Here is a 16,546-nt window from a genome sequence, read left to right on the forward strand (position 1 = left end):
GAAAGAGTGGCTATCTGCTTCAGGATAGGGGTTGTCTATTTTTAGGTGTGGTGGTGTGCGTTACTTGGGCTCATCTCTCTGTTGGAATAGTGAAGATGCAACATGTAATGGCTTTTGTGACTGGTACTTCTGTCTGCCCTGGAGGGATGCAATATCAACCTCTCTTAATGGTTTCAGTTACTGTTCCTGTGATCAGCATGTATGCTAATGATGTAGAAGGAAAAACCTGGGAATCCACTTAAGAGCTCTGAGCTCCCATTTTCCCTGTTGACAATGCTTTACACTGCTACGTATGAGATTTGGAAAGCAAAAAATCTTCTGTGTCAAGTGCTGCTGGATGGAGTAGCCATAATCCCTTGTGGAAGGGCTGTGGGTGAAGTGGTGACTATTTCCCTTCCTGTGTAGGAGAACACTCCAAGGGGGGCATAACTGCAGCCAAGAAGGGAGCACTTGGAGCACTTGCTGCTGCTGCAGCTGTACTGACCTGCTGCTCAAGCTGAGTCTGGATGGTTCAGCCATCCTGTGGACAGCTTGCAGACTCCCACCTTCCTTCAGGCATGGGCAGGTCTTTCTTAGATACCAGTTCCTTGAGGGACTGCATAGTTCTTCCTGTATCCTGAAGTTAAAATATAGGGGAACCCATCATGTTCCCCTGGCAAAACCGTACCTCTGCATGTAAACAGAGAGGGACCAGAGTGCTGTGGGGAAGTGAAGTGGCTGCAGATGGTCAGCAATTCATTGGAGCTGGGAACCCTTCTGTTACCATGCCCTGGGGCTGATGCTAGGTTGCTCTGGGTTGAATAATTATTTTGGCAACAGCATCCAGTTCTGTCTTGGACAGGACCCTTTGAAGCACAATAGGATTTGGTAGATGAAGGGAAGTGCAGATGTGCTATGTAGTGTTTGTTCATCGAGTTGAAAGCAGTAGACTTGCTGTTAATTTGTGTGTGCACAGTATCTCTAATGCTTTTGAAATGGCATGAGGTCTCTTCAGGCCAGCTGTACTCTGCAGTCTCATGTATCTCTGGTTATGTACCAAGGATGAGCTATGGCAAGCAGTCACTAAGTACGTCTTCATCGGAGGCTGCGTGGCCTGCGATAGCCAGAAGTTTGGGCATGACTTTGTGGCCAACATTGATTTGCCTTGACTGACTCCTGCAGGGCTTGTGTCCATCCCTCTGTAATCAAAAGGGAAATAATGACATTATGTAGTTATTTGTAAGTCCCATTTATAGGTAACAGTTATAAATGTGAGATTTTTTTTCTTTTTTCCCGCCCATTTTAGAAGCAGATTTTATCACTATTATAGAGAGTGATGCCTCTAAGCCATTCATTGGAAACCATGATCCAACAATGTGGCTAGGAGAAAGACTAGGATTTTATACAGATTTTGGTCCAAGCACAAGAGATCACACTTGGGGGTGAGTCATCTTTCCATGCACAGTGACAGTAAATAGATGTAAATATACTGCCCAATACAAACTGCACTAATACAGAAGCAAAGAATAGTTGGAATAATAATCACTATAATCACTTGTTGAAGCTTGTCTTTTAGGAAGAGGCTTTGATTCATTAGCATTACCATGCAATGTGGATGGAATTTTCTCATTGTTAAACATGATCAGGTTTTGGTGCCTGCCCCTGCAACCTACTTTGGTTTTGGTGATGCAGAGAATGGCATCCTGCCCTTTAATATACAGATTTGGAAGTACTGTATCTGATGCCCATTTCACATTATTTTGTTTTGGGCTCTGAGAATTTTATATTTGAGACTTAAAAACGTGATAGCAGTTGGAAAATGTAGTGCATCAGAAGGTATGAGAAATTTTCAATTCATTAAATCCAGCTTGGGCTGTATAATGGGAAATGAGAACAGAAAGATGCTTATCTATTTGACCAGCTATTTTTTGTCTAATTTTACCTTAATGCTTGATCACCTACCAGTTGCATACCTTTAAATATCTTTGCCCTCTGGAAAAATAGTGTCATATAATGTGGCTTTTATTTTTCAGGGGGATATGCACGTTTCTATGGCAGATGGAACTTCCTACTGATGGTGCAATGGCTATTTAATTGTTGCCATGTGTGAGGGGTATTTAGTAACTTTCTTCTTCCAGAGCCTGTCTATTTGAAGCAGAATGGGGCAGAGAAGTCATTCTCTGAGATTTTATTAATGAAATACATTGAAAAACCTGATGCAAAATGTCCAAACAGAAGCTGAAAGAAGCGAAATCGCCCATTTTAAGGATGTATTTCTACCTACTTCTACTAAAATACATTTTAATTTCTGGTAGTACAAAACTCTGTTTTACCTGAAATACAGATTGTGAAAAGCTCAGAGAAAGAATTCATGTTTCTGGAATAATATTTCTTAGTGTAGGATTTAACTTGATTATACATTTTTAGACATGTACTTAAGCAGTATTTTAGAGGGAAACCTTCTATGTTCAGAAAAATCCACTAGAGAGGGTTAGTATTCTGGTCTTATAATTTTGTTAAATGACTGTTAGTCTTCTGCTCACATTTGCCTGCTTAGTTCACACCTTTGATGCTTGTGAACCACAAAATGTAACTTTTTGCTTCTCCTCATGTAGGATTATGGCACTATCAAGGTATCCAATTGTAAAATCGACCCATCACCTCCTTCCATCTCCAGAGGGAGAGATTGCACCAGCCATCTCCCTGACTGTCAACTTCACAGGGAAGCTGGTTGATTTTGTCGTCGCTCACTTCGGAAATGAAGAGTGTGTATTTTATTTATTTTTAACGATAGTGTACGAAGTCACGTAATGTAATTTGTGAACAACTGGGATCTCTTCTGTACCCTTTAAAATCTGGTGCTGTAATACTGGTTCTAACAGGGCACATTTGAAGAAATAGTATGACAGTTTAAAATTGGTTAAACTACTGGTTTAAAATTTTGAAGCATTTTTTAAGTAGGACAAATGTGTCACGCAAAACTCAGCTGAAGTTACTATCTGAATTAGTAGAGATTTAAAGATACTGTTCTGCAAAGTCACAACAAATTATAGGGTTACAGATGCATCTCAGTGCAGGATAGCATCCTTCTGACTTTTTGCATGTGGAATAGATCTATTACATTCCACAACGAGTGTAGATAGGTATAGTTAGAGACAGATAGCATAAATGGAAAAATGTTATTTATTAAAAATAAAAAGTGAAAAATCTGAAACCTCCAAGAAAGGACAGTGTTGAAACAGCAGCAAAAATATGCATCAGTTTCCTTCTGAGAGTATGCAAGTGGAAATATGAAGTCTGATCTCTGAACTCAGAAAAGCAAAATAACTCAAGTGATGGAAAAGAATAAGGTATATATTTCAATTCTTGAAAACAATGTTTTGATTACTTGTGTGTATTAATAAGAGAGAGTTTTGTGAATGCTCGATGTAGCTGTAATTTCTGATATAATTGATGGGATATCTAGTATGTTTGTGGCTATGTAGTAAGATTTGGAATTTAAAAAAAATTACTACAATTCACGGAGAGGCAAATTTATGGGTAGGGTGCAGAATATTATAACACAAAGAAGCTGCTCAGAAAGACATAGGAATTCTCTGTATCCCATTTCCTTCCCCTGTGTAGAAACTGCACCAAACCTGCAAATTGTTTATAGATTTTCCCATTTACTAAACAAATATAGTTGTCAGAAATCACTCCCCATTTTTAACTCTAGATAGGAATCTGTGCCTCACACAGATGATTTGACTTGCCAGCCTGAGAAATTGTTTGTCAAAGTAGAAGAAAATAACATTGTATTCTCCCCTGGCAGAGAAATGAGATAAAGATGAAGGAGAAAATATGAGGAGACGCATGGGAAATGAGTGCAAATTAAATTGTGTTTTAGAGGGGAATGAATTTGTAACTAAATACTGCGCATAACTCATTTTTAGTATTTTTTTTTCTGCTTCTTGGGTTGACATAGACTACAGAATACTGGATAACTAGGGTTGTTTTTAAACACAATTTTTAAAATGTGAGAATATAACTATGTCTGTGCCTTTAAAAGATCCCATCTTCTGGAGAGGTGTAATTATGGAAGGAGCAGGTAACTGAGCAGGCAACTTCATATATACCTAGGTCAGGCTTCTATTTAAGTGTTTGGGGGGTTTTTTGTCTTCTGTCTGTGTGCTCTTTCTCCCTAATGCATTTGCTTCACTCAGAAGCACCACTATTTAGAAAGCATAGCTGCACTTAAATTGTTGTCTTCTTTTGGGTTTACAGATTCCAAAATCAGCTCTCTCTGTCAATGTTATTTAGCCCAGACTACCAAAATCAAGAGGACAACATGATTTACACAACTGTTTAAAGTCACTAACATGAAGAATCATAGAAAGAGAACTACTTTTGCATTATTTTATGACAAATCCAAGGACAGGGACTGGGATCCAGTGAAGTATTTTACCAGGCCCCACTTGTGCTATCACTTTTGATCAAGTTGGAACTCTTGTGTAAATCTTGTTAAGGAGGTGTAGAATACATGCCGAATGTAATTAAGTAATGCTAATGACATAACTCGAGTTACATTTCATAAATTATGGGACCCAGACTTTAAGACTATATTTACCATGATCTATCCATCATAAAATTTTTATTAGCATGTAAGTTCTTTGTTATGCACCACAGGGTGCTAGCTCAGTTAAATTTTAAGTGCAAGCAGACACAAAGCCTTAGATAACCAAAACACTAACATTCACATTTCCTAGTGATGGGATCAGTATTAAAAACAAAACAGTAATAGAAAATGTTGTTCCTGTAATGGATAGAAAGAGAATGTGAATTACATCTACCATGGCCATGTGGTTTTTATCAGATATAGTGATAATTTTGAATCAATGAGCTTTCTGTGAACTTTCATACTCTCTAATACTGAGCAACAAAAATGGTACCAGATTAATTTGTGGTTTACTATGTCATAGCACAAAGATTCTGAGCTAAAATGTATATGTCTTAAAGTATTTTCCATTTCTTTCAGAGAAGACTTGGACAGAAAACTCCAAGCAATAGCTGTTTCAAACCTATTGAAGACTAGCTCTAAGCAAGTTGTATTTCTAGGATACATCACTTCAGCTCCTGGATCCAGAGACTATACCGAATTAATAAAAAATGGAAATGTCCAGGTAATATAAGAACACTGCATCTTTAGAGAAAATACATATTGGAAACACTCAGCTTAATATTTCAAATTGGTAACTTAATATAGGAAGAGAAGAAAATACCTGCCCATTTACAAATACAATCTTTAGCTACCTCATGATATCTTGCAGAGAAGGTGGAGTTACACAGTGAAAGAACAAGAGGCAATGGACAGCCGTCACCACAAGGGAAATGTCAGAAGAAATAAAAAGTCGCAGGGTTGTCAAGCATTAGAACAGGGGCCTGGTGAAGTTGTGAAACCTTCATCCTTGGCGATATGCAAAAGTTAGCTGCATAAGGCCCTGAGCGACCTAAGTTATTTTGACCAGGGTTGGGAGTAGGTGACCTCCAGCCAGCCTCTAATTCTGTGATTCTTTTGTTTTAAAAATGAGCTCCACATTAAAAGATGTCAAAAAGTTGTCTGATTTGTCCATGTCTAACAGTGAGGTTTTTTCTTTCTACCTTATTACAATGTTTAGGCGAAATATTTTTCTGCAGTGAGTTTACACATTGTTACTGATTTAAAGCCTACCCAGATGAACACTTACCTTACTTCTTTGACCTTTTTCCCTTTCCCTTCTAGGATATTGACAGTACAGATCGTGACAGATGGTGTAGCTATATTATGTATCGTGGAGTAATAAGGTATGTTAAAGTGAATCACTTATTTGTTGGTTTAAGTATCTTTATGGTTATCAGTTTTATAATCTTTTGTAAGTGATTGTGGAAGACTCTTACATCCCTGAACAATTATTGTGGGCAGTTGGGTCTATCATAAAATAATGTGGAACAGTGATCTCAGGATCACAAGAGCTGGTGTATTTCTGAATATAGTTTGCAAAGACACTATTACAGGTTTCATCATTCTGTGTCAAAAGCCTTCAGATCTACTCTGCTTCGGTAGCATAAAACTACATTTTCCCAAAGCTCTGGCTTTGCAACTTCTTTCTAAAATGTGAAGGCTACACCCTTATTTGTATGTGACACAGAAGATACAAATTTTGAGCTATGATCTTGCAGTTTCTTGAAGCAAAATGCTGATCTAATCCAGCCAATCTTTATGCTGGATTTAGTGGAAACTTGAACTGTGTAGACCCATATTGAGGCACAGGACCTATGCACTCCATATCTTTTAATACCAAATTTCTTGTAAATCATTCTCTTGGTGATGGATGGACCAGAATGAAATTCAGCTTATCCTGAATAAACTATGCTAATTCTGCAGTGTTTACAGGAGTAACTTGATAGCTGTCTTAACAGTATTGAGTAAAAAAGAAAAAAAAGGCAACTAAAAAAGCCCAGCTTAAACTCTATGTGCAATTTGAATTTTTCTCATTATTCATTCAATTGATGCTTGAGTTTCTTTCTTGAATATTGAAATCTTTTCAGTGAAAATTTGGTGAACTTACACCAGCTTTCATATTCTAAAGCTGTAATTTTTAAAAAAAGGTTTTAGACATAAAACTTATTTTTATTGTCAAACACTTATGGTTTTTTAGTTTTTTTACTTGTGACATGGTGTTATGATCCTGTTTATAGAGCACTTTCATTTTTTTGAAGGTGATATTCACAGAAATGGAAAATTGTGTTGATAAGTTAAAGCATAACTCTTAGGAAAAAAGATACATTATTCATTAAGAATGTGGTGAAATTACCTTGAGTTATTTCTTCAAACTAACTCTTCTCATATTTGATAGGCTGGGTTATGCCCGCATATCTCATGCTGGTTTAAGTGATTCAGAAGTCCAGATGGCCAAATTTAGAATCCCAGATCATGTGGATAGCTATGTTGACAATGACAGAATTGTCACTGATCCCAGCCAAGTTTCTGAGGACATCCATTTCAATCCCAGGTCAGTGTGTCTCATAGGAAATGAAGGGGATGATGTATCTGGCATCTTGTAAAAGAGAAGTCTAGGTAAACAAGACTTTTTCTAAAGTGGGAGACACTGATCAGTACCCAATTGGGCAGAAGAGTAGGAGTCAAGAACTTCTGATTTGTAATTCCATTTTTTGGATTGATTTGGCGTGTACCTTGGGAAAATCGGTCTGCTGTGTCACAGCATAAATTGCTAGTAATGCTCATTTCACCCAGGCGATTAATTTTTGAGATTGTTTGATAGGGATATTTGCCAAGTGGTGTGGTGACTCATTTTACAGATGATGAAAGATCTCCCATGGTTCTCAGCACTTTGGAGATTGGGGGTCTTAAAATACTGTTATTTAGAATACCAATTACAATATATACATTAAATACTTTTTGCATAAGCATTTCAAAACCTACCATATAATTGGAGCAAAAATTCAAGAGAATGCCTGAGGCAGTATGCTACATGTGTCAAGAAGGAAAAGAAAAGGACTAGGTTTAATGTAAAAGTTATATATTTCTAAATTGCTGTCATTTTACCACTGGTATTGCATAAGGAAGAGAAATATGGAGAAAAGTGTTTATTCTAATATTAGTATCAGTGAAAGAGTCATGAAGTTAGTGATAGATGTTGCTACAGAGGGATAATTTCCAGCAATGCCATGTTTACTACTCCTGACATGCATAATGCAGAATATGTTGCTTTCTCATATACACCCAACAGTTGAGCTTACTCACTTTTTATGCACCACTCAGCCACTGGCTTCCTGTCTAAGCAGGAGTTTGCTCAGACTTTTCCACATGATGGAACTTGCCTACAGTTAGCATTCACGTTCAGATTTTTCTCAGTTGACTTTAGTACAGAATCTTGTCCTAATTTCTTTTGTCTCCCTATAATCAGAAAATGTATACCCTATTGGAGGAGATTTAACTTTTTCTGATTAACTCTACTTCTTTAGAAATATAATGATACTGCTCTTAAATATTACTTTGCACTGATATTTTGAATAATTACTCCATTTTACTTTTGCAAGTCTGTCTACCATAACAGTCAGTTGTCAAAACTTTCATATTTAAAAATGAAAAATTACAATTTTTACCATAATTTTCAAAAGTGAGATGTACAATATTAGTAACAGGGTTGACTGTTTTGATACTATGGGTGTTTAAATTACATCTCCACTGAAATCAGGACTAAAAACTTAGCTTAGAATTGGAGTAGATAAATGCAGCCCTCAGCTTTGTCAGCAGGAGTTCCAATTGCAGACTGCCTATGGCATCAGTGGAACCAATATAATTAATTGTCTCCATTATACTCAAAGACCTTTAGTAGGAGAGGGTTCATAGAATCTGATTTACACTTAAGTGGGGTTGGGGCCTGTTTCTGAAATAAACTGCCTAGAACATTCAGAAGTAGGGTAGTAATTGTATGATTTAATTGCATGGGTTAAATAATGTTGTAATTGTATTGCTTTGTTGAATATTTTTCTTAGGTTTGGATCTTATAAAGATGGACATAATTATGTGCCTATTCATCACTTTCATATGAGCACTCCTAAATATTTTAAACGGGCAAATTAGAGCAAGAAAATAAAATATTATTGGGACCAACAAGAAAGGTTTGTTGCTGGAAACTGACTTGGCAGCCAAAAAGACTACCTTGTTTAAGGATGAGCAACTCCCATGCTGCGCAACACTGTGGATGTCTATGTAATAGTTGGTGACTTTCTTCTTTAATGAGCTGCCATCACTGTGAGGGAGGGAAGATGCGTGCATTTTGATAAACTGGTATCTACCTTGGCCAGATACCTGCTTTGTATGCAGCCAAGCAAGGGTGAGAACTTGCTTTGGCAACAACTTCTTCAGCTTTTGTGTAGGTATCATATATCATGAAATTTCAGAGTGCTATTGCTGCTATTGCAATAAAAAGCTTGGTCACAGGTTTTTCAAAATAGGAATGGAACTAGTGCATTTTTTAATTGGGACATACGCAGTAAGTATGTGTTGAAGTGTGTGCATTTTTGACTCAAACAGTATTTACATCTGCTGCTATTTTACATTTTATTCTTAAATGAGTTTTACAACAATTTGCAGATAATTGATATTCATAATACTGGAGAAAAAGAGGTGACTTTTATAGACTTCCTTTCATTAACTGGACATTAGACACTTCAGTGCTTTTACAAAGGGAATAATGGAGTACCTCTGAATACTTATAGTTGTGAGGCACCTACATGAACACACTGATGAAGAATTAAAAACAATCATGCTCAGCATAACAAGGTTTCCGAAACGGGAGAAAAGTTGGTTCTATCTTTTATTTAAAATGAAGTGTAAAGAAGAAAAAAAAAAAAAAAAAAAAAAAGCTTTGTTCCTTTGCTATCATTACACTTTAGTAGGACTAAATAGAGGTGTTGCTTTTTTGACCTAGGCAGTGAATTCCCTATTATGTAATGCACATGACAATGTAAAATGTTGTGCCATCTTGGGGTCTCTTGGCAACGTCTTTTATTTTTAGCTCCTGATCCTTTTGTATACATGCAGAGCTTCCCTTAAACAATGAGGACATCTTCATTGTTGTCCAAAGGATGTTTCCTGCTTGTGAGAAACATGTTAGATAATGTAAGTGACCCTCTCAGTTTGGAAACCACGTTTGTGATGTTGGTATTTAGTACTTTGTGTCTTTCCAGTAATATCTAAGCATACCATAACTGAAAGTAATAGGATATGTTACAGGAAAGAGGGTGGATATTTTTTTCTCCCTCTAATTCTTCACCATATATGTTTGAGAACAGCTTGAGCAGACTCAATTTTATTGTTTCTCTATGTAAGCAAATACAGGATGTGTTTTTACCCAGGGTTTCTTGTTCTATGGAGTCAGGTAATTGCTGCCAGCACCAAACTTGTCACTTTATCAGGTCACCTGTCGTTTTGCTCCCTTGTTTGTGGAGCTGTGTTTCTGAGGGTGAAACTGATCACTGGTCTTTGTGGACAGAGGATATCTGAAAGGCATTTAAAAGTCTCAGTGGTTATATATTCATCATCTCAGATGTAACTGACAATTAACCAGCCGTTGTTGAACTAATTTCTCACCTATGTGTGCTGTGGGTGTCTTTACAAGCTCTCTGAACTTGTTCTCTGTGTGACTGTCCAGCAAGACAGGATGAATTATGTTTTGGAGTGATAGAAGTGATTTTCTTGCACTTCTGGCAGTTTTCTTCTGCAAACACCAGTAGCCCTTGTCTCTACTTTCTCCCAACTTGCAAAAGCAGCTGGCACTGGCACCAACATTGCACAGCGCTCTGAGTACCCTAATTTATTTTCAACATGCCCTCATGCTAGCTCTGATGCACATCCAGCCACAGGTTTGCCTTTTCATAGTCTGTAGAACACATAAAATTATCTTGCCACATTACTTAACATTCTCCACAGGCTGACTTTGCAAATACCTTGTAATGTGAGCAGTTTATTAATGTGAAATGCAAGAAATGATACGTATAAATACAAAAAGCTTGAAAACTCCTAATTTTTTAACAATTGAAAAATAGGATGAAGATATTTTTCAAGAAGTCAGACAGCATGACTTGTATAACAGATCAGATTATAAATAATATCTGTATGTAATCTTCAAAGTCTCTGAGCATACTTTGATTTAGACATGTTCACCCCATTAGAAAGGTTCACGTGGACAGTGACAAAATCTAAAGTTTGAATATTCTCTTCTTCTGAGTAGTTTGTGTAGTTTAATGTATGTAATTCATAGCTAATATTTGTTGACATTTGCATTATTTTATCAGAATGATTAAGAAAATCATGACCACAAACTGTGTGTATACTTCTACTACTGTGGTTAGAATCGGGAAGCTAAAACTAAACTTTATTTGTCTTTACATCTATACACTGATCTAATCTCTTGTATCTCACTGATTTAGAAAACTGTGCGTTATATATCTAAGTCACAATCACTGTTTCAAACTATGACAGAAATGTGCTAGAACAGGTCCTGCTGCGTGTGTGACTAATCTTTTAGTTTTCTAATCATACTCTCTACATCTCAGCTTTCATAAGAAAGTATATTATGAAAGAAGAAGTTTGTGGATACCTTCATGCATTCCAAGATGGCTTGCAAAGAAAGAATGTATAAAATAAGCATTATTTACTAAAGTTTTGAACTTTTGCTGGTTGTAAAAGGTCTAGATTACATATATCTGACTTCTAAATGATATGTATTCTGTTGTACTCCAAATCTCATCCTCTGACATTTTGTGCAGGTCAGTTGAAGTTTGTAGGAATGTACAGGAAGAGACAGCGGTACATCAGGAGTCTGCCAGTGCCTATCTTGGAATAAAAAAGAACTCTAGGTAACATGTATGAGAGCAACTTCTGAGAGTAATTGTACTGGATTCTTCAGCAGGGTGGGGACTCAGTCTCCTCTTACATATATATTCCTGCCTTGACTCAGGCATTTCTATGTGTATTGTAAACTTAGCTTCAGGAGCAGTGACTCCAGTGTTGTCACAGAGCACTCCAAAACCTGGGGGCTGCTGTTCAAACCTCTTGGGCTAAGAAAGACCTGAATTGTTATTTCCCATTGCCAAAAACAGTGTTGCAGCTACGAGCTGAGCAAAAGTTGGACACACCCTTTGGTTTTGAACCAGAGTTGATGTTATTGAAACAAGTTGTTGCAGCTTAAGTGTGCAGATAACCAGTTCCCACCTGTCTCACTGAAGCGGAACACTGAGAATGTTCACGGTCCTCTACTGACAGTGAGGGAGCTTTGTGCCCCCAGAGAGAGGTGCTGGCTGTTTTGATGCACCTCCAGGGTTCAGGAAGAAATTCTGAGCTGCTCTCAAGCTTGGCTGCTTAGAGTTGTCTCATGATGAATGAAGAGAATTTAAACTTTTAAACTGAAGCTGAAAAAAACCCTATAAATTGAATGTAAGAATTTAAGTATCAGCTATCAACAGCCCTGAAACATGTTTTTTCTCATATATGCAAAATGACATTTGTTTGCAGGGTGTTACAAAAGGATCTTTGGGGCCAAAGTAATATGGCCATGGAGCAAGTGTTAGAGAATAGACCTTTTCATTTCAACGGGGAACATAGTATGGGTCCATGGGACAGGGAGATTAAAACGAGCTGAACTGTTTAATGAATAGTGCTTTGAAGCAGTTCGTAAAATCTGCAGCTACTGCTTTCTGCCACTTGAGGTCCTCTTTTATCCCTAATTAGTACAGTTTGCTGATACCAAGCAGGAATAACTCACAGGTTATTAGGTGTTAGGTGCCTCATTGTAACTCTGAGGGCAAAAAATCTTTTCAGAAGCATTACAAAAAGCTGTGTTGACTTGGGTATCAGTTACCTCTTCAAATCTGCAAATGATTTAGAACTGTGTTTGCTGGGCTTCTTGTAGGCAGTTTGTTTATTTTCTTACAATACCCTGTGCTGTACTGTGCTTTGTTGCTGCGTTATCTGCTTTCTTAATGTTCAGCAAATTCTTCTGTGGTAATGTTTTTTTTTCAATACAATTCTCTTCCCCTTCTGACTTGTAAAACACATCATGACTTGTGATTCTGGTGCCTAAAATTAACTTTCAAGCTTATTTCGAAGCAAAGCAAGATGAATGAAGGTATTCAAGAGATACAATGGCTTTAGCAATCTGGAATCTGATATCTTTTGGATATAGAGGGGAAGAGTTTCCTTTTGGAAATTCTTTCTCAAAGATGCATCTGCATGGTTTCTGATAGTGAAGAAGATACAATTCCTGTAAGATGGCTCCTCTTTCTCATGTTATCCAGTATTTTTCACAGTCTACAATATGAGGTTTTTTATGTGGTTGCCATTTTAGCTATCAATTTAAAAAAGCAATGCAAACATAAAAAAAAGCAAACAATGGCAGTCTTTCTTCAGAAAAAAGAAAAAAAGTCTGCAGTTTCAAGTTTGATTTAACAGTGTGTAAACTGGCAGATGCATTTACTACCACTCTCCACTTCATGGTTTGTTATTCCTCTCCTGTGCATTGATGGGAGCACTTACACGTATGCGTAGTAAGCCAGATCTGGATATTCAGCTGGCTGGGAAAATAAACAAACAAATAAAACTAAAAGAAGTGTTGAGGGGTTTGTTTTGTTTTGGAATTTTTTGCTTTTTGGGAGCACTGAGGACAGTCTTGCTCTTTGACCTACCTTGCTATTTAGCTGTCCAGGTGGTTGCTCTGGCACAAAAGAAAGGATGCCAGGAGGGTTAGTATTAAGACACTCATGATGGACCTGCTTAAGCTGTCTCTGTCCACATAGTGCCAGGTGCCCACCAAAGCCTCTCTATCACTCCCCTGTGCAACTGGACAGGAGAGAGAAAATATAATGAAAGGCTTGTGGGTTGAGATAAGAACAGGGAGAGATCACTCATCAGTTAGTGTCATGGGCAAAACAGACTGACTTGGGGAAATTAGTTGAATTTATTGCCCATCAAAATCAGAGCAGGACAATAAGAAGTAAAACAGATCTTAGGAGCACCTTTCCCCTGCCCCTCCCTCCTTTCTGGGCTTAACTTTATTCCCAGTTTTCTACCTCCTCCCACCCAGTGGCTCAGGGAGATGGGGAATGGGGCTTATGGTCAGTTCATCATGTGTGGTTTCTGCTGCTGCTTCCTCCTCAGGGAGAGGAGTCCTTCAGCTGCTCCAGTGTGGGGTCTCTCCCTTGGGAGACAGTCCTACATAAACTTCTCCAGCCTGAGTCCTTCCCATGAGTTACAGTTCTTCACAAACTGCTCCAGTGTGGGCCACTTTTCCATGGGGTTCAGTTCTTTAGGAACAGGCTGCTCCAGCATGGATCTCCCACAGGGTCGCAAGTGCTAGCTATCAGGACCGTGCTCCAGTGTGGGCTTCTCACGGGGCCATGCCTTTCTTTTGGGCATCCACCTGCTGCAATGTGGGGTCCTCCACAGGCTGTGTAGGTGGATCGCTGCAACCCTGTGGAGCTCCATGGGCTTCACCACAGACTGCAGGGGAATCTCAGTTCTGCCACCTGGACACCTCCCCCCCCTTCCTTTACTGACCTTGGTGTCTGCAGAGCTGTTTCTCTCACATATTCTCACTCTTCTCTTCTCTGGCCACGATTACATCTGTGCATTAATGTTTTTTTCCTTCTTAAATATGTTACCACAGCGGCATTACCCCCATCACTGATTTGTCTGCCTTGGAGCTGTCTGGCCTTGGCTCTGTCAGACATAGGGGAAGTTTCTCACAGAAGCCACTCCTGTAGTCCTGCTATCAGAACCTTGCCAAGCGACCCAATACAATGGTTGATCAGCCATGACCTCACTGGTCTGCTGTATGTAAAATGAAGCATTTCTGCATTTTGTAAACCCAGGCTTCAGAAAGAAAATACAGACCTGATTTTGTAACATCTGTTACATAGTGGTTTACAGCTAGTGGTAACAAATGGGATTATTTATAACTTCCTGAGGTTGGAATGAAGGTGCATGTTTTAATGTGCCTTGTTCTCATGGGGCAGGCCTTTTCTGGCTGATGCATGAATCCTCTGTTTAACAGGCAGAAGCAGAAAACAAAGTCTCTTTTATGTTTCTCTATGGATTTCTTTGCAGATCTAGTTTTTAAGGGTCAGGGATTATATATGTGCATTCAAAAATACATTAAAGTTTTGCTTGGCAAGCTTATTTGCTTTACAATTTAGAGTGGAAGTAGTTACAGAAGCTGTAGTCTAAGGAAATAATTTTAAGGCCAAGTAGTATCTTTCATTTTAGACTAATATAAATGGAGGGAAGTGCAAACCTTTCTGTCTTCAGATAGAACCAAAAAGGGTTTTTCTGTGCCATATTTCCTTACATCTGTATAAATTTACAACTTTGTAAGGCATGGAAGAATTTTTCTTTTTGAATACGTTTTTATTCTGAACTAGCAGCCTGCATGCTTTTATGGTCAAGTGAACAAACAGACACCCCTAAAGGGATAGTTCCTCTTAAACCAGAATTAGATCAGATGAACTGCAACTCAATGGTGCCCCTATTGGGTAAAGAACTTGGGATGACACATGCTGATATGAATGTCTGGCATGTGGGATGTTATAGAACTACCCAAGAAGTGAAACCTAGTTTGCGTTGCTTTACAATTACTATTTTTTTGCAAAGGTTTCACAGAATCACAGAATATTCTGAATTGGAAGGGACCCACAAGGATCACCAAATCCAGCTCTTAAGTAAATGGTTCATACGGGGACTGAACACCAACCTTAGTGTTATTAACACCAACCAACTGAGCTAAAGAAAAGATGGTGAAAATAGGAAATATCCTGAGATAAAGGCAGGAAGTTCTATAGAAATAATTTCAACGACATAGTGAGTAAGTAAGAATTTCAAATAATGTGATCTTTCTTTGCTCTGACATGGTTTTTAGTACATGACTTTTGAAAAGCGGATTCATTTTCTTGTGGACTCCATCCTCTTCTCTGTAAAACAAGCAGTTGAAAACATAAGATGTAGCTCAGCAAAATAAATCATCTGCACTTGCACATTCTGACTGGTTCACTGAGATGCAAAGCTAAGGCACAGCTTACAAAAAACCCCAAAGAAACACAAGCAGGCCTGTGATCAGTTAATTCAGGACTGTATGTTAATGCATTACTCCAAAGAGGACAATTATCTGGCCCTACTTCAGTTTCATAGTCCTTGACTTTATTTTAACTTAACCTCTTAGCAGAAGGGTTTTTTTCAGTACTCAGTTCTGTCATTATAATCCTCCACTGCACACAGACGCTGCTCTAGCAGTCTCTTCTCATCTGTGTTTCAGCACCGAGTGGTGCCAGGGACGGCATTTATCCCTGAAACGACACGGGATGCTGAGCTCGCATGCTAAGCAGCAATGACCTGCAAAGTGTCTTCCTCCTCCGGCTCGGGGATGGAGACCTCTTTGTGCAAGGAGGGGGAAGTGCTCCACGCACTAGATTTCTAGGATCGGGAGCAATACCTAGGGGTATGAGCCGCTGTCATCGGCCGGCAAGGAGCACTCTTGGCCCCAGGTTTCCCCCCCGCCCATCCTGCCGCTGCTGGAACATTGACCTGACACTTGTGTGCATTCGGCTGGCGTTGGCAGCCTGCCCTTTGTTCTCCTCTGGAAGAGGGAGATGGAAGAAATAAGGAAATCGTTCTAGACTGGCCGGTGATTTGGCAAAACCGCGTGGGGATCACGGAGCAACAGGGAAGTGCCGCAGTCCGGCTCCCCCCCCGCCCCGCGGCACTGCCCGCCCGCTCGCGGCCCCTGAGGGGCGGGGCAACCGCCGAGGTCACGCCCCCTTCTTCGCTCACCCAATCGCATCAGAGCATGGGCGCGGCCCTTGGCCCCATAGCCAATCAGTGCAGCGGGTGACACAAAGTGGCGCTCCTTGCACGCGCTTTAAAGGCCGGGAAAAACTGGCAGCGCTAGAGTCCAATCAGAGCGGAGAGGGGCGTGGTCGGCTCAGCCTTTTGCCCAATGGGAGGCCGGGGAGGTGGTGCGGGGCAGGCGGGGGG

The 16,546-nt window shown here is 39.2% G+C and overlaps 1 protein-coding gene across 2 annotated transcripts in view; it reads left to right on the forward strand.

Moving 5' to 3' along the window:
- CWH43 (cell wall biogenesis 43 C-terminal homolog) overlaps window positions 1–13,137 on the forward strand; it is a 29,728-nt gene extending 16,591 nt beyond the window's left edge. For both annotated transcript variants that reach the window (XM_008641415.2, XM_017744600.1), the window contains 6 exons: window positions 1,286–1,421; window positions 2,595–2,744; window positions 4,994–5,138; window positions 5,738–5,799; window positions 6,852–7,007; window positions 8,515–13,137. In XM_008641415.2, coding sequence (XP_008639637.1) covers window positions 1,286–1,421; window positions 2,595–2,744; window positions 4,994–5,138; window positions 5,738–5,799; window positions 6,852–7,007; window positions 8,515–8,602 — 737 coding nt within the window. In that variant the 3' untranslated portion in view covers window positions 8,603–13,137. The remainder of the gene's footprint in view (window positions 1–1,285; window positions 1,422–2,594; window positions 2,745–4,993; window positions 5,139–5,737; window positions 5,800–6,851; window positions 7,008–8,514) is intronic.
- Window positions 13,138–16,546: the final 3,409 nt, after the last annotated feature.

The sequence above is a fragment of the Corvus brachyrhynchos genome, unplaced genomic scaffold, assembly GCF_000691975.1.
Source record: "Corvus brachyrhynchos isolate BGI_N302 unplaced genomic scaffold, ASM69197v1 scaffold17, whole genome shotgun sequence".
Classification (NCBI taxonomy): Eukaryota; Metazoa; Chordata; class Aves; order Passeriformes; family Corvidae; genus Corvus; species Corvus brachyrhynchos.